The 19,127-nt window shown below is 46.3% G+C and overlaps 1 protein-coding gene across 2 annotated transcripts in view; it reads right to left on the reverse strand.

The window, feature by feature from the left end:
• The window catches only part of LOC120046617 (zinc finger MIZ domain-containing protein 1-like), a 211,956-nt gene that overhangs the window by 36,433 nt on the left and 156,396 nt on the right, over nucleotides 1–19,127 (reverse strand). For both annotated transcript variants that reach the window (XM_038992000.1, XM_038991999.1), the window contains exons 4-6: nucleotides 14,100–14,219; nucleotides 11,175–11,288; nucleotides 3,140–3,245 (exon numbers count right to left, since the gene is read on the reverse strand). In XM_038992000.1, the coding sequence (XP_038847928.1) occupies nucleotides 3,140–3,245; nucleotides 11,175–11,288; nucleotides 14,100–14,168 (289 nt within the window). In that variant the 5' untranslated portion in view covers nucleotides 14,169–14,219. The remainder of the gene's footprint in view (nucleotides 1–3,139; nucleotides 3,246–11,174; nucleotides 11,289–14,099; nucleotides 14,220–19,127) is intronic.

The raw sequence follows: 19,127 nt of genomic DNA on the forward strand, positions 1-19,127 counted from the left end.
TTGGTAATTGCTCCCAAGGATGAACCAGACTTGTGGAGGTCTACAATTGTTTTTCTGAGGTCTTGGCTGATTTCTTTTGATTTTCCCATGATGTCAAGCAAAGAGGCACTGAGTTTGAAGGTAGGCCTTGAAATACATCCACAGGTACACCTTCAATTGACTCAAATCATGTCAATTAGCCTATCAGAAGCTTCTAAAGCCATGACATCGTTTTATGGAATTGTCCAAGCTGTTTAAAGGCACAGTCAACTTAGTGTATGTAAACTTCTGACCCACTGGAATTGTGATACAGTGAATTATAAGTGAAATAATCTGTCTGTAAACAATTGTTGGAAAAATTACTTGTGTCATGCACAAAGTAGATGTCCTAACCGACATTCCAAAACTATAGTTTGTTAAAAAGAAATTTGTGGAGTGGTTGAAAAACAAGTTTTAATGACTCCAACCTAAGTGTATGTAAACTTCCGACTTCAACTGTACATGCTAGCACATAATGCCGAAATCCCAAATATTTACCACAAAAAACAAGCCAATCAAATTCATGGTTACTCAAAGTTCTTTCAACCATCCGTTTATCTTTATTCTGACCGGTTATGGCTTTGTCAGGCTTTCTCTACCTCTCCACCCATCCATCCATCTCTCTCTCTCTCTCCCTCGTCTCTGCCTATCCAGATTTCACTCCGACAAATGGACACTTTGAGGAGCAATGGGGTATGGATAGGAGGAATTGGATTTGAAAGGTAAAGTGTCTGAGGACAGCATTACTGTAGTGTGTGTGTGTTGTGTGTGCGTGTGGGTACATTTGTGTTTGCGTGTGTTTGTGTGCGTGCGTGTGTGTGTGTGTGTAGAGACTGTCGAGTTGACTGTTTTCTGTGAGGCTGCCTGCCATCCGGACAGCTCTTCTCAATGGCACATTAAAGATTAATAGCTACTATAAATACTCTGTTATAATGTACTCTGGCCATACGTCATGTCTGAGATACTGTACAAGCAGTTTAAAGAAGGCAGAAATGAAAAAAAACACAGAAGCCCTAAAATATGACCATGGTTATGTTCCAAATAGCACCTTATTCCCTACAAAGTGCATCTCTTTTGACAAGGGCCCACAGAGCTCTGGTTAAAACTTGCATCCCATTTCTGTGACCAGGACGTGATCAGACAACCTTATAGATACAGTTATCTTATAGATAGAGTCATTAAAACTCATTTTTCAACCACTCCACAAATTTCTTGTGAACAAACTATAGTTTTGGCAAGTCGGTCAGGACATCTACTTTGTGCATGACACAAGTAATTTTGCCAACAATTGTTTACAGATTATTTCACTTATAATTCACTGTATTACAACTCCAGTGGGTCAGAAGTTTACATACACTAACTTGACTGTGCCTTTAAACAGCTTGGAAAATTCCAGAAAATTATGTCATGGCTTTAGAAGCTTCTGATAGGCTAATTGACATAATTTGAGTCAATTGGAGGTGTACCTGTGGATGTATTTCAAGGCCTACCTTCAAACTCAGTGCCTATTTGCTTGACATCATGGGAAAATCAAAAGAAATCAGCCAAGACCTCAGAAAAACAATTGGAGACCTCCACAAGTCTGGTTCATCCTTGGGAACAATTTCCAAAAACCTGAAGGTACCACGTTCATCTGTACAAACAATAGTACGCAAGTATAAACACCATTGGACCACGCAGCCGTCATACCGCTCAGGAAGGAGACTTGTTCTGTCTCCTAAAGATTAACGTACTTTGGTGCGATAAGTGCAAATCAATCCCAGAATAACAGCAAAGGACCTTGTGAAGATGCTAGAGGAAACAGGTACAAAAGTATCTATATCCACAGTAAAACGAGTCCTATATCGACATAACCTGAAAGGCCGCTCAGCAAGGAAGAAGCCACTGCTCCAAAACCGCCATCAAAAAGCCAGACTACGGTTTGCAACTGCACATGGGGACAAAGATTGTACTTTTTTGGAGAAATGTCCTCTGGTCTGATGAAACAAAAATAGAACTGTTTGGGCATAATGACCATCGTTATGTTTGGAGGAAAAGGGGGGAAGTTTGCAAGCCGAAGAACACCATCCCAACCATGAAACACAGGGGTGGCAGCATCATGTTGTGGGGGTGCTTTGCTGCAGGAGCGACTGGTGCAATTCACAAAATTGATGGCATCACGAGGCAGGAAAATTATGTGGATATATTGAAGCAACATCTCAAGACATCAGTCAGGAAGTTAAAGCTTGGTCGCAAATGGGTCTTCCAAATGGACAATGACCCCAAGCATTCTTCCAAAGTTGTGGCAAAATGGCTTAAGGACAACAAAGTCAAGGTATAGGAGTTGTCATCACAAAGCCCTGACCTCAATCCTATAGAAAATGTGTGGGCAGAACTGAAAAAGCGTGTGCGAGCAAGGAGGCCTACAAACCTGACTCAGTTACACCAGCTCTGTCAGGAGGAATGGGCCAAAATTCACCAAACTTATTGTGGGAAGCTTGTGGAAGGCTACCTAAAACGTTTGACCCAAGTCAAACAATTTAAAGGCAATACTACCAAATACTGATTGAGTGTGTGTAAATTTCCGACCCACTGGGAATGTGATGAAAGAAATAAAAGCTGAAATAAATAATTCTCTCCACTATTATTCTGACATTTCACATTCTTAAAATAAAGTGGTTATCCTAACTGACCTAAAACAGGGAATTTTTACTAGGATTAAATGTTGGGAATTGTGAAAAACTGAGTTTAAATGTATTTGGCTAAGGTGTATGTAAACTTCCGACTTAAACTGTACAGTAAATGCAATAATCTACTTTATGAACTCAGACTGAGAACAATTCACACAAAAGGCCCCCTAAAAGATTGAAACGTTGGGCCTGGGGTGTTCAACAGTAGCTGTGTCACATACAGTGACTTCCTAGCCTGCACTTCATCATGGCGCGGGTAACACTTTATTTTACAGTCCTGTTTCACCTGGGTACATTTGGCACCAAACAGAAAAAAACAAATTGCAACAGGACAGGATGACCTGCATCTGTCCAATAAGAAACGTTGTAAAACTTTTTCTATTGCGTGCCCTAATGAACACGATCCTGATATTTTCCTGGTATTTAGTCAGTAATTTTGCCGTGTCTCTTACCTGCAGACTTGGGCGTGAACTTGTCTCTGTTAGCAGCACACACAGCCAGCAGCCTGTAGCCTAGGTCCAGGTCAAAGCCTTGTTGGGCTGCCACACGACTCACCACCTAGAGGGAGGGATAGAAAGAGGAAAGGGATGGAGGAGAGGGAGGGGGAAGAGGGAGGGAGAGCAAGAGACACAGATGAAGAGGGGAAGAAAGAGGGGGAGAGAGAGAGCGGGGGGGGGGGGAGAAATAAAGAGAGAGGGTAAGATATAGAAGGGAGACGGGAGAGAGAGAGAACAATCGATAAGTAACCAGAACACTACTCAGTGAGCAACCACAGAATTATCAACACAGTAAGTAACTATCTGCAACATATTCAGGGGTATTTGTGTGGAAGCTAATCAAAACGGTTACTATTTGAGCTTTTGAATATTTCAGATCTAAGAGAGACCAGTGGGACAGGTAAGGTACATCCCAAAATGGCATCCTATTCCCTATATAGTGAACTACTTTTCACTACAATATGTTTGTTCCATGTGTTGCCATTTATCATGAAAGCACGATAGAAAGTACCCTGACTCTCCTTAGCAAACAGTTATAATCTTATGCCTGCTAAACTAGGAAATGCTTGTGTTCCACTAACCTCCTAACCCTGATGTTCTGTTATCGAATAATGTGATATTTGGCTCTGGGTTCCCAGAATGAGATTATGCTGGAACAGGTTTATGAGGTGAACCATGATGTAAAAAGCCTTGTTGAATCTATTGTAGCACGCACACACAGACGGGAAATTAAAATATCATCAGGAACATTGTTTGAGCATCTGTTAAAAACTACAGTCATCAGATGATTCAGTAAACTCACAGATTTAGTTGTCAGACTGCTTCCGTAGTCTTGGATATACCAGACCTTGGAGCATTGTAAGTTAGGCAACAGCACAAGGTATGGGGAGGATGTCGGCTTCTCTCTGACATTTCGAAAGGGAGAAAAAATCTGGGGAGACAGACAACTCCCAACAAATTATGAGTTTGGGTTGTCGGGGCTTGAAATGCGGGCAGGAATTGTGCTCATGTGTAGCATGGGGCAACAAGCGGATACGCCAGTGACGTTACCGGGTGACATGCTTCCCATTTCCGACTGGTCCTCTCTGTCTCAACTGCTGGAACTTCTACAGACGGTTAAGCTGGAGCATTGGTTCTACACTGCCGGAAGCAACCCGTCTGTAGAGAGACTACTGCTTCCGCATCACCACTGTCCTAGAAAAAACACTGTCCTAAGATGTGTTCAGAAGGCTCGATCTGAGCAAAGCTCGGCACAGATTTGCTAACCTTCATCATCTCCTCAACCTATAGACTGAGTAATGTTTAGATAACAAATTTAAAAAACGAGTGGAAACTAGAGCAAAAAAAAGTAATCCTAAACCAACACTTGTACTTGACCCAGCTTTAAGAAGCTTTAAAAGTGACTTCCAGAATGATGAGTTTGTCTATTTACAATACACACGCTACACACACTAGGCCTACAGATGCTATCCCTTCAGTTTAAGACAACATTCAGAAATTCTGTTCAAAAAAAGTCTCTCAATTTGTGCTCTTCCTCCCCGGGAAGGCCTGCACGCTCCAAGACGTCTCCGTCACAGTGTGGCCTGCACCCTCCCAGAGTGCAAAGAACCTTGGCGTGACCCTGGCAAACAGCCTGTCGTTCTCTGCAAACATCAAAACAGTGACTCGCTCCTGCAGGTTCATGCTCTACTATCGCTCCACTTTCCCTGCACATTGGAAATATGGTATTGGAACTGACCCTGGATCTACACTGAACAAAAATATTAACACAACATGTAAAGTGTTGGTCCCATGTTTCATGAGCTGAAATAAAAGATCCCAGAAATGTTCGATACGCACAAAAAAAAGTCACAAATTTGTTTACATCCCTGCTGGTGAGCATTTCTCCTTTGTCAAAATAATCCATCCATCTGACAGGTGTGGCATATCAAGAAGCTGATTAAACAGCGTGATCATTACACAGGTGCATCTTGTTCAGGGGAGAATAAAAGGCCACTCTAAAATGTGCAGTTTTGTCACACAACACAATGCCACAGATGTCTCAAGTTTTGAGGGAGTGCGCAATTGGTTTGCTGACTGCAGGAATGTCCAACAGAGCTGTTGCCAGGTAATTGAATGTTAATTTCTCTAGCATAAGCCACCTCCAACGTTGTTTTAGAGCAGTGGTTCCCAAACTTTTTATAGTCCCGTACCCCTTCAGAAATTCAACCTCCAGCTGCGTACCCTCTCTAGCACCACGGTCAGGACACTCTCAAATGTTGTTTTTTGTCATCATTGTAAGCCTGCCACACACACCCTATACAATAGATTTATTAAACATAATGTAACGAGTGCGCTGAGAGTCGGGAAGCAAGTTCAGGGAGTGAAAACATGTAATGAATAAATAAACAAGAAACAGGAACAGCGCGCCGACGTGAAACAGGAACAGAGGGCCGACGTGAAACAGGAACAGAGGGCCGACATGAAACAGGAACAGAGGGCCGACGTGAAACAGGAACAGAGGGCCGACGTGAAACAGGAACAGAGGGCCGACGTGAAACAGGAACAGAGGGCCGACGTGAAACAGGAACAGAGGGCCGACGTGAAACAGGAACAGAGGGCCGACATGAAACAGGAACAGAGGGCCGACGTGAAACAGGAACAGAGGGCCGACGTGAAACAGGAACAGAGGGCCGACATGAAACAGGAACAGAGGGCCGACGTAAAACAGGAACAGAGGGCCGACGTGAAACAGGAACAGAGGGCCGACATGAAACAGGAACAGAGGGCCGACATGAAACAGGAACAGAGGGCCGACATGAAACAGGAACAGAGGGCCGACATGAAACAGGAACAGCGCGCCGACATGAAACAGGAACAGAGGGCCGACATGAAACAGGAACAGAGGGCCGACATGAAACAGGAACAGCGCGCCGACATGAAACAGGAACAGAGGGCCGACATGAAACAGGAACAGAGGGCCGACATGAAACAGGAACAGAGGGCCGACATGAAACAGGAACAGAGGGCCGACATGAAACAGGAACAGAGGGCCGACGTGAAACAGGAACAGCGCGCCGACGTGAAACAGGAACAGCGCGCCGACATGAAACAGGAACAGAGGGCCGACATGAAACAGGAACAGAGGGCCGACATGAAACAGGAACAGAGGGCCGACATGAAACAGGAACAGAGGGCCGACATGAAACAGGAACAGAGGGCCGACATTAAACAGGAACAGAGGGCCGACGTGAAACAGGAACAGCGCGCCGACGTGAAACAGGAACAGAGGGCCGACATGAAACAGGAACAGAGGGCCGACATGAAACAGGAACAGAGGGCCGACATGAAACAGGAACAGAGGGCCGACATGAAACAGGAACAGCGCGCCGACATGAAACAGGAACAGAGGGCCGACATGAAACAGGAACAGAGGGCCGACGTGAAACAGGAACAGAGGGCCGACATGAAACAGGAACAGAGGGCCGACATGAAACAGGAACAGCGCGCCGACATGAAACAAGAAACAGAGGGCCGACATGAAACAGGAACAGAGGGCCGACGTGAAACAGGAACAGAGGGCCGACATGAAACAGGAACAGAGGGCCGACATGAAACAGGAACAGCGCGCCGACATGAAACAGGAACAGAGGGCCGACATGAAACAGGAACAGAGGGCCGACATGAAACAGGAACAGCGCGCCGACATGAAACAGGAACAGAGGGCCGACATGAAACAGGAACAGCGCGCCGACATGAAACAGGAACAGAGGGCCGACATGAAACAGGAACAGCGCGCCGACATGAAACAGGAACAGAGGGCCGACATGAAACAGGAACAGAGGGCCGACGTGAAACAGGAACAGAGGGCCGACATGAAACAGGAACAGAGGGCCGACATGAAACAGGAACAGAGGGCCGACGTGAAACAGGAACAGAGGGCCGACATGAAACAGGAACAGAGGGCCGACATGAAACAGGAACAGAGGGCCGACATGAAACAGGAACAGCGCGCCGACATGAAACAGGAACAGAGGGCCGACATGAAACAGGAACAGAGGGCCGACATGAAACAGGAACAGAGGGCCGACATGAAACAGGAACAGCGCGCCGACATGAAACAGGAACAGAGGGCCGACATGAAACAGGAACAGCGCGCCGACATGAAACAGGAACAGAGGGCCGACATGAAACAGGAACAGCGCGCCGACATGAAACAGGAACAGAGGGCCGACATGAAACAGGAACAGAGGGCCGACGTGAAACAGGAACAGAGGGCCGACATGAAACAGGAACAGAGGGCCGACATGAAACAGGAACAGAGGGCCGACGTGAAACAGGAACAGAGGGCCGACATGAAACAGGAACAGAGGGCCGACATGAAACAGGAACAGAGGGCCGACATGAAACAGGAACAGCGCGCCGACATGAAACAGGAACAGAGGGCCGACATGAAACAGGAACAGAGGGCCGACATGAAACAGGAACAGAGGGCCGACATGAAACAGGAACAGCGCGCCGACATGAAACAGGAACAGAGGGCAGGTAATCAAGGAGGTGATGGAGTCCAGGTGAGTGTCCTTATGCGCCTAACACTGGTGACAGGCGTGCGCCTTAACGAACAGCCTGGTGACCTAGAGGCCGGAGAGAGAGCACACGTGACACATAAGAATGTGAGTTTTTTTCACAACTCGGCTCGTGGGAAGTGACAAAGAGCTCTTATGGGACCAGGGCACAAATAATAATATAATAATAATCAATAATTTTGCTCTTTATTTAGCCATTTTACATATAAAACTTTATTTGTTCATCAAAAATAGTTTATAACTCACCACAGGTTAACAAGAAGGGTGTGCTTGAAAGGATGCACATAACTCTGCAATATTGGGTTGTATTGGAGAGAGTCTCCGTATAATTTTCCACACACAGTCTGTGCCTGTATTTAGTTTTCATGCTAGTGAAGGCCGAGAATCCACTCTCACATAGGTACATGGTTGCAAAAGGCATCAGTGTCTTAACAGCGCGATTTGCCAAGGCAGGATACTCTGAGCGCAGCCCAATCCATAAATCTGGCAGTGGCTTCTGATTAAATTAAATTTTCACTGTACCGCTTGTTGCAATTTTGATGAGGCTCTCTTGTTTAGATATCGGTAAGTGGATTGGAGGCAGGGCATGAAAGGGATAACAAATCCAGTTGTTTGTGTCATACGTTTCGGGAAAGTACCTGCGTAATTGCGCACACAACTCACTCAGGTGCTTCGCTATATCACATTTGACATTGTAAGCTTGAGTTCATTTGCACACAAAAAAATCATACGATGGAAAGACCTGTGTGTTGTCTTTGTTAATGTAGACAGAGAAGAGCTCCAACTTCTTAATCATAGCCTCAATTTTGTCCCGAACATTGAATATAGTTGAGGAGAGTTCCTGTAATCCTAGCTTCAGATCATTCAGGTGAGAAAAAACATCACCCAGATAGGCCAGTCGTGTGAGAAACTCGTCATCATGCAAGCGGTCAGACAAGTGAAAATCATGGGTCAGTAAAGAACTTTAAGCTCGTCTCTCAATTCAAAACAATGTGTCAATACTTTGCCCCTTGATAACCAGTTTTGTAAAAGCTTTACATGGTCGCTGCCCACATCATTGCATATTGCAGAAAAAGCACGAGAGTTCAGAGGCCTTGCTTTAACAAAGTTAACCATTTTCACTGTAGTGTCCAACATGTATTTCAAGCTGTCAGGCATTCCTTTGGGAGCAAGAGCCTCTCGTTGGATGCTGCAGTGTACCCAAGTGTCGTCGGGAGCCACTGCTTGCACGCGAATTACCACTCCACTATGTCTCCCTGTCATGGCTTTTGCGCCATCGGTAGAGATACCAACACATCTTGAACACCAAAGTTTGATGTTACAAAGCTGACCAGTACCAGTAAATATCCTCTCCTGTTGTCCTGGTTTCCAGTGATTTGCAGAAGAGGATGTCTTCTTGACCCCCCATAAACGTAACGGACGTATACCAGGAGCTGTGCCAGGCCCGCCACGTCTGTTGACTCATCCAGCTGTAATGCATAGAATTCACTGGCTTGTTTTAAAACATCTCCTGCCATGTCACTGATGCATTGTGAAACAGTGTGGTTTGATGAAGGCATTGTCTGTATAGTTTTTTGGGCCTTTTCCCCAGCATTGTCCCAGCCATATCCGTGGCAGCAGGAAGAATTAAGTCCTCCACAGTAGTATGGGGCTTGCCTGTCCTAGCCACTCGGTAGTTCACCATATAAGACGCTTCTTGGCCGTTCTTATTAATGGTATCTGTTGCTTTTATACATGTCTTACTACTCAAAAGTTGTCTTAATTCTCACTCAAAAAACTCCCGCAGCTTATTTTTCAAATTGGCATGTTTTGTTTCTAAATGTCTGCACAAGAGTGAAGGTTTCATCGAGTTGTGAGATAGTACTTCTGCACATATAACACACTGTAGCTGAGGAAAGGCACTACTCCCAATATAAGTGAACCTCAAATCAATGTAGTTCTCATCATATTTGGGGCGGCAGGTAGCCTAGTGGTTAGCGCGTCAGACTAGTAACCGAAAGGTTGCAAGATCGAATCCCGAAGCTGTTAAGGTAAAAATCTGTCGTTCTGCCCCTGAACAAGGCAGTTAACCCACTGTTCCTAGGCTGTCGTTGAAAATAAGAATTTGTTCTTAACTGACTTGCCTGGTCAAATAAAATAATATTTGCACCTCTTCGAAGGTTTTCTGATCCACACCCCTACCTTTTTTTAAGGTTCAGTATCTGTGACCAACAGATGCATATCTGTATTCCCAGTCATGTGAAATCCATAGATTAGAACCTAATGAATTTATTTCAATTGACTGATTTCCGTATATGAACTGTAACTCAATAAAATCTTTGAAATTGTTGGATGTTGCGTATATATTTTTGTTCAGTACTTTCTCATGTTCTTCTTATTTCTTATATTATTTATCGTGTTTTTGATCTACCTTATGTTATGTTTTAGTTCTACATTGATATTGATTACTGCATTGTTGGGTTTAGAGCTTGCAAGAAAGGCATTTCACTGTAATAGTGCACGTGACATTAACATTTTAAACTTTTCATCTCCCGTCTGGACTACTGCAATTCGCTGATGGTTTGTGCCATCAAACCCCTGCAACTCATCCAGAACCCTGCAGACCGCTTGGTGTTCAACCTTCAAGTTCTCCCATGTCACCCCCCTCCTCCACACACTCCACGGGCTTCCAGACAAAGTTTGCATCCACTACAAGACCATGGAACTTGCCAACAGAGCAGCAAGAGGGACTACCCCTTCCTACCTTCAGGCTATGCTCAAACCCTACACCCCAACCCAAGCACTACGTTCTACCACCTCTGGTCTCTTGACCCTCCCACCCCTACGAGAGGGCAGCTCCCGCTCAGCCCAGTCCAAGCTCTTCTCTGTCCTGGCATCCCAATGGTGGGACCAGCTTCCCCCTGAAGCTGGGAGAGCAGAGTCCCCGCCTATCTTCCCGAAAACATCTGAAACTCTGCCTCTTCAAAGAGTATCTTAAATAATCCCACAGTGTGTGTGTGTGTGTGTGTGTGTGTGTGTGTGTGTGTGTGTGTGTGTGTGTGTGTGTGTGTGTGTGTGTGTGTGTGTGTGTGTGTGTGTGTGTGTGTGTGTGTGTGTGTGTGCACAGACAGTGAAGCGTGACTGGGGCTTTAACCTCGGTCACAGGCCCCTGAAGGCCTGAGCAGCTGCTTCACTTTGCCGTCGCTAACAGTAACAGTAACCATAACTGAGGCTTGTGATCGGTTGACACGGGAACGGGGGGATGTGATTGGCCCATAACCATAACAGAGGGCTGTGATTTGTGAACACAACAGAAGGCTGTAATTGGTTCATAGCCCTAATGGAGAGCTGTGATTGGCTGACACAACCAACAGAGGGGTGTGATTGGTTCGTAGCCGTAATGGAGACTTGTGATTGGCTGAGACGGTCAGCGCGGGTCTTCTTACCGTTAGGCATCCCATGAGGCTTTGTTCAAAGGGTCTCTGAAAGGCTCGGGGATCTCCGCACCAGTCCAGCAGCTCTGTTGCTGCTGTGTGGAAGTTAGCCGGGTTCTGTAGGTGCTGTCGGACAAACGAGAGAAAAACTGGCTGTTAGAAATATCTCACTTCATAATAAATGTAGCTGGAACCATCGTCATCATTACGTAGACATGGGTTTTTTTAGGAGGAGAGATGGATGAAAAGACAAGGGTCAGGAGAGAGATATGAAGAGAGGAAGGTACGACTAGAGGAGAGGATTAGGTGGGTGAGTGTGAGGGCATTACCAGCAAACTTTGATGCATTGTTGAGCAGGGTATAGGTTCTATACCCACAATGCATCAGGGCCTGAGTGGGCGTTGCTGGTAGGGGGTGAGGGTCCTTACAGGCTATTCTCTAAAAGAGACCGCCGTCAATCTTAAATTACTGGGGTACTGGGCTTAGGCTCGAGCAGCGGAGATTTCTGTGTGCTGACATTCACTTTCTCTCTTCTTTCACAGAGGTTAAAAACGGTTCATTCTATTCTCTCGCTCTGTCTGCACACTACTCAGCCTTGAAGAGCACAATGAGGGGTATTAAACTAGGCCTCTTCCTCTCTTTCCTTCTCCTTCTCTCTCACTCTCTTCTCTTCCTCCATTTCTTCCTCCCTCCCTCTCCGTTTTTCTCCCTCTACTTCTCTCGTTCTCTCCCTATCTCTCTCACACTACCCTTCTCTTTAGCTCCTTCTCTCTCCCTCTCCACAGCTCAGGAGGTGAATGGCTCTGTGCTCTGGCTTGTTCTAGCTGAGGAGATTGAGCCCCATTTAAAAGCATGTATTATTTTCATCCTAGCTGAAATGTGTTCTTCAGTGCTAATGTGTTCTTCAGTGCATCCTAGCAGAGGAGAGGTACACACACACACACCACACACACACACACACACACACTTAGAGGTATTGTCTTTGCAGGGCAGCTGAGGTGAGTGTCTGAAAGAGAGGATTTAGCTCAGTCTGACAATAGAGCTCCTATGAGAGAGAGCGAGAGAAAGAGAGAGAGAGAGAGAGTGTGTGTCTGGTTGTCTGTCTGTTCACCCACAGAGGTAGGCCTTGAGAACAGAGCGATGTCATGACCTGAGAGGGAGAGGTTGGTCTTTTGTAATGTGGAGATGGGTGATTGTGGAAGCAGCTGTGGCCTATCAGAGAGAAATGATTGAGATGGAGAGATGAGTGAGAGAGAAAGGGAGAGGGAAGGGAGATGGAGAGATGGAGAAGGAGGTAGGGGATAGGGCTAGATGAGTGAGAAAGGGAGAGGGAAGAGAGATGGAGAGATGGAGAAGGAGGTAGGGGATAGGGCTAGATGAGTGAGAAAGGGAGAGGGAAGAGAGATGGAGAGATGGAGAGGGAGGTAGGGGATAGGGCTAGATGAGTGAGAAAGGGAGAGGGAAGAGAGATGGAGAGATGGAGAAGGAGGTAAGGGATAGGGCTAGATGAGTGAGAGAGAACGGGAGAGGGAAGAGAGATGGAGAGATGGAGAGGGAGGTAGGGGATAGGGCTAGATGAGTGAGAGAGAACGGGAGAGGGAAGAGAGATGGAGAGATGGAGAGGGAGGTAGGGGATAGGGCTAGATGAGTGAGAGAGAACGGGAGAGGGAAGAGATATGGAGAGGGAGGTAGGGGATAGGGCTAGATGAGTGAGAGAGAACGGGAGAGGGAAGAGAGATGGAGAGGGAGGTAGGGGATAGGGTTAGATGAGTGGGATAATGACATTATTGCTGGTTGATGTGAGTCAAAGAGCCTACATCTCCAGTGTGAGACGGGTTCATACTGTAGTTGCCACAGAGAAGTCTGTCTGTGTTGTTTTGGGATGTAAAAGGAGAGCAGGAGGGAGAGAGAGAGAGAGAGAGAGAGAGAGAGAGAGAGAGAGAGAGAGAGAGAGAGAGAGAGAGAGAGAGAGAGAGAGAGAGAGAGAGAGAGAGAGAGAGAGAGAGAGAGAGAGAGAGAGAGAGAGAGAGAGAGAGAGAGAGAGAGAGAGAGAGAGAGAGAGAGAGAGAGAGAGAGAGAGAGAGAGAGAGAGAGAGAGAGAGAGAGAGAGAGAGAGAGAGAGAGAGAGAGAGAGAGAGAGAGAGAGAGAGAGATGTATGCAGCATTACAGGCAGACAGACATCAAAGCCTTCCGGTCCTCCACTGAATGTCCATGTTTACCCCGTCTGGGGATCAGGCTGTTCACTACCTGCCTGAGTAGAAAACAGCTCAGCCCTCTGGCCCTTCGCCAGGACCCCAAACCAAAACAATAACCCACCGGCAGCATGTGGGCAGACATCTGTACTCACTCGCTCTTAGGTCTCAGAGCAGAGCTATCTATTACATAACAAGACGTCAGTGAATCAGGGAGAGAATGAGAGGAAGACATGAGTTGGAGAGAGATAGAGAGAATGGACGAGACTAAAACAGAGAGAGAGATCAACTAAAGAATACGTGGAAGAGACAGGAGCTTGAGAAAGCAGTCTCTTGCACTTAACATGGCATCCCTCTCTATCTATCCCTCTCTCTCTCTCTCTTTCTCTCTTGTCTTCTGCTCTCCTTTCTCTCAGCCCCAGTGCAACCTGATCTGTGTAACTGTAGCTAATGGGAAGGCTAACAGATCGCCATATAAGGCGGTATGGTGTGTGTGTGGAGAGAGCAGCTGTAGACTGGAGGAGTCCCTCCTCGTCGCATTGGAGAGGATTGACATGAGCAAGGGGCAGTACAGACATCGGGGATCTACTGTACTTTACAAATAACCTTTGATCCAAGCAATCCTTCTCTTGAAATATCTGCCACTTAGCATGCAGACAACTTAGAGGTAATACACACCGTGAGGGAATTTGATCCCTCCACATGTTGAACCCACAACATTGGTGCCGGTTGCTTATGTCTCACCTGTTTGATACACAGCAGCCTGTCGTTGGTCTGCTGGATGTGCCGGTCCATCGACGGCAACGCGTTCATCTTGATGACTGCTTCCTGCTTCCTCTAGCCTAACGTGACGCCATCAACACTCTGGAAGAAAAAGAGTTCGATTTAATTAGGGACTGAGAGATATACAGCTTGGTTAGGGGACAGGTTGTTTAGAGACAAGAGAGGCAGATATACAGCCTGGTTAGGACATAACATTGTTAGGACAGGAGTCATCTCGGAATCCAGAACCAAATAAAAATGTTTTGCTAGTTAGCTACTTGATTACTCAATTTGATGTTACTCAGCAATCCAGTGATGTTGGAATATATCCCAGATCATACCATCAAAACAACCCGAGTGTAACCGAGCAAGAAAAAAAGAAGACCATCGACGACAACCATCATCTACATGAACTACTTGTCCAACAAAACTCCTGGCCCCAATTACACATCACTCAGGGGGGAGAAGTCCCCCACAAACCCCTGAGGGACATCACTGTAACCATTATCTCCCAGTAAAGAGGCAGGCAGCAGCGCACCTCCTGTTCAAGGTTATCAATCCTGTCTGCCCCTCTAGACTGATTTACTAGTACTGCTACTCCTCACAGCAGATAGCACAGCCTCTCTCTCTGTCTCTTTCACTCGTTCTGTCGCTTCCTCTCTCCATCTCGCTTTTTCTTTTTCTCTCTCTCCTTCCCTCTCTCTCTCTCTCCTTCCCTCTCTCTAGATTTCTCTCTCTCCCCACCTGTATATCCCACCTCTCTTTGTCTTGCTCTCTGTCCCTATCCCTCCCTCTCTCTATCTATCGCCATCCCTCCCTCTCTCTATCTATCGCCATCCCTCGCTCTCCCCTTTCTCCTCCATATCGCTCTTTTCCTCTCTTTCCCTCTAACCCTCTCTTACTACCTCTCCCCCCTCCCTCCCTGTCTATCCCTCTCTCTGTAATTCACGAGGCCATGCGGCTCTAAGAGAGAGGAGAGGATAGATTAGTAGATGTATTGCCGGTAAGTCAGTCACTCCTCCATCCCCATCACTTCCTCCATAACGTTTATCTCCATCACGGCTACAAATTCCTCAATACAAAGAACATAGCGAAATAATCCCCCATGATGCACTGGGGGAGCCGGGGTTCTACAGCGTTGCACAGAGCTGATAAAGGCTTAACTTTAAGAGCCCATGCTGAGAAGGAGAGAGGCATAGGGGGGAGACAGAGCGGGAGAGGTGAGAAGGAGATGGAGGGGAAGAGAGGGAAAATGGAAGGGGAGGATCAGAAAGATGGACAGACTGAGATGGATGGGACGGAGGAAGAAAGGAAAAGGGTGGAAGAGAAGGTGAGGGTGGCAGGGGAGAGAAAGTGAGGGAGGAAAAGAGGAAAAGAAAGAGGGGGAGAAAGGGAGAAGATATTTTTCTCAGCTCAGGAGCGTTGGGGACTGAATCTTATTGCATTTAAGGCTCGGGAGGAGAAAACACACACACACACACACACACACACACACACACACACACACACACACACACACACACACACACACACACACCTTTGAGCTTAACGTTCATTAAGCTCAAGGTAAAACTTCAAAGGGACACCTATCGGAGGTAAAATAGTCTATGTGTTTCTAAACCTAGGAGATTAGGGATTACAGGAGTAGAATTACCTGGAATATAGCCCACTCATAGAAGTATATAGTCTACTAAAAGAAGAAAATAGTGAAGTAAAAGCAGAATAGAGTCTACTAAAAGAAGAAAATAGTGAAGTAAAAGCAGAATAGAGTCTACTAAAAGAAGAAAATAGTGAAGTAAAAGCAGAATAGAGTCTACTAAAAGGATTGCATTCTCATTGAGAACTCACTTGCTTAGGACATGGGAAAACGTCGGACAAAACACAGAAAACTACAGAGCCATGATCCATATGAACCAAAAAACACGACATCATCTACTGTAACAGTGACTTTGTCACATAAAAGTGCAAAACATACATTGACATTGTTGTAATCACAATAATATAGTATCTAGTCTTATCAGCAAATCAGTGTATTCCACGATATCTGGTGGAAAGACAGTGGAGCAGATCAGCGCTTCAAATCTTGCAAAGGAGTGTCCTCAGAACAGAGCGGTGGCCGCAGTTACACAAAGTGACCAGAAGGTGTCTCCCCACTCTCTCCTACTGCAATCCTTCCCAGCCTCCTCACATAACATCACTCTGTCTGCAGCCTTTACAAGCGCTACAAATCCCCCCACCGCACCGCAGCCTCTCAGAGCCGCAGCCGCTTAGACCTGCAGCCAGACAGACCTGCAGATCTGGAGACCATTAGTAGGGCACACTCCAACCCTCCTCCCCCAATGCAGCCCATCAGACTTGCAGAATTGAAAACAAGCAAACCTGCAGCCACTCAGACCTACAGCTAGGCAGACCTGCAGTAGATCAGTGCACTACAAGCAGGGGCATACTGACTCCCCAGCCCTCTAACCGCTGCTCCACTGTCTGACCTTGTGGCTATTGATGAACTGTTTCCCCTTCCGACCCCATGCTTTAATGCTGTCCCTCACACCTCCATCACAAACCACAAAACCAGGGAGAAAGATAAGGATGGAGAAAAAGAGATGAAGAGAAATGGAGAGAGAAAGGAAGAGGGCTTCAGCCCCCCCTGAACCTCGCTTACTCCATTTTCGACTCAACCCCCCTCCCTCCACAACCTCTCTCTGCCTCTCTTTCTCTCCATCTCCCCCCTGTAGGCGATGCCTTTGTTTGTGATCTCTATAGCAGGACCCTCCACGTCTGAGGGAAACCAAGCGAGGTGAAAACAAGGTTCTACATGGGAGGGAAAGAAGAAAGTAAGGAGGGAGGGGGCTGTTTCTGTGATGTAGGTAGGATGTGTTCATTCTGTCTGTCTGACTGTCCAGGCTAACACACCATCATTCTCTCTAACCCTCCTCTCCTATCTTCTTCTCTCTTTTCCTCTCTCTCCTCTCCCTCCCCCCAGAAATATGTTGTGCTGTCATGTACACTCACTGGACAGTTTATTAGGTACAACCATCTCGTACTGGGTCGGACCCCCCTTTGCATCCAGAACACCCTGAATTTTGGGGGGCATTCTACAAGGTGGCGGAAACGTTCCACAGGGATGTTGGTCCCTGCTGACGCAGTTGCTGCAGATTGGACGGCGGTACATTGATGCTGTGAAACAGCCCGTTCCATCTCATCCCATAGATGCTCTATAGGGTTGAGGTCTGGGGACTGTGCAGGTACCTCAAATAAACTGAACTCACTGTCATGTTCCAGGTGATGTTTTTCCACTCCTCAATTGTCCAGTGTTGGTGCCCCCTGGAGCCGCTTCTTCTTGTTTTTAGCTGATAGGAGTGGAACTCGTTGCGACTCAATCCGTGACAAGGATCAACGAGGTGTGTTCCCGAGATGCTGTTCTGCACACCACTGTTGTACTGCAGTTATTCGTCTGTTAGCCTGCACGATTCTTGCCTTTCTCCTTCGACCTCTCATCAACAGGACTGCCACTGACTGGATGTTTTTTGTTTGTCGCACCGTTCTCTGTAAACCCTAGACACTGTCGTGCATGAAAAGCCCAGACATTTCTCAGATACTCAAAGCCGCTTAGGTCACTCGTTTTGCCCATTCTAACAGTTAATAAAAAAGTAACTGAATGCCTCAATCATATAACACTCTCTGTAGGAGCAATCCATTATCGTGAAAGGGGTAGTGTACCTAATAAACTGGCCAGTGTGTACACCAGATAGGTGCAGTGGAATGTGTTGTTTTACAGGGTCAGACATAGTAGTACAGCACCCCTAGAGCAAATTAGTGTTAAGTGCCTTGATCAAGGGCGTAGACAGATTCTTCACCTTGGGTATTCGAACCAGCAACCTTTCAGTTACTGGCCCAACTCTCTAACCACTAGGCTACCTACCACCTGCTCCTCTTCCCTCCCGGACTAAGAAGGACAGAAAAAACATGGGTTAAATAACTCAGCACAAACACAGCTAGCTACACTCCATGTCCTCACTATCAAAATAACACTGAGAAATAATGGTCCACCATCTGATCTCAGATAGTTTTTTTCAGGGTACATTGATTTAGTCCCAAAATGTGTTTCACACTGTGTGTGTGTGTGTGTGTGTGTGTGTGTGTGTGTGTGTGTGTGTGTGTGTGTGTGTGTGTGTGTGTGTGTGTGTGTGTGTGTGTGTGTGTGTGTGTGTGTGTGTGTGTGTGTTCACTGAGGAGCTGTCTCCTCAATAACCTCATCAGCTAGGTCGAGTTCAACTTACCAGGCTTACACAAACACACACAAACACACACACCAACATGTTCACACACACAATATGTTGTGCATATTACAAGCCTTGAAAGCAACAGGAAGCGGATGTGAATCATAATAACTTAACAAACCATAAAACCCCACCAATACTGTAGTGAAGCTACTAGAAACACACCCACACACACCCCAAAACACAAAGACCTTCCCTACACACACACACCCCCACACACAAAATCACCCCCAACCCACACATACCCCCACACACAAAATCACCCCCAACCCACACATACCCTCACACACAAAATCACCCCCCAACACACACATACCCCCACACACACCCCCACCCCCCTCCACCCACACATAAAGACAAACCCCCCCACCACCACCACACACACACACACACACACACACACACACACACACACACACACACACACACACACACACACACACACACACACACACACACACACACACACTGGCAAAGTGAAATTTGTTTATATATCACCAAAATGCACAATTTTATTTTTTGTTGCTTTTTGGTCTTAATTTAAGGTTAGGCATACGTTTAACAGTGTGGTTAAGGTTAGACATACGTTTAGCAGTGAGGTTAAGGTTAGACATACGTTTAGCAGTGTGGTTAAGGTTAGACATACGTTTAGCAGTGTGGTTAAGGTTAGACATACGTTTAGCAGTGTGGTTAATGTTAGACATACGTTTAACAGTGTGGTTAAGGTTAGACA

Source organism: Salvelinus namaycush, chromosome 4, assembly GCF_016432855.1.
Source record: "Salvelinus namaycush isolate Seneca chromosome 4, SaNama_1.0, whole genome shotgun sequence".
In the NCBI taxonomy this organism is placed as follows: domain Eukaryota; kingdom Metazoa; phylum Chordata; class Actinopteri; order Salmoniformes; family Salmonidae; genus Salvelinus; species Salvelinus namaycush.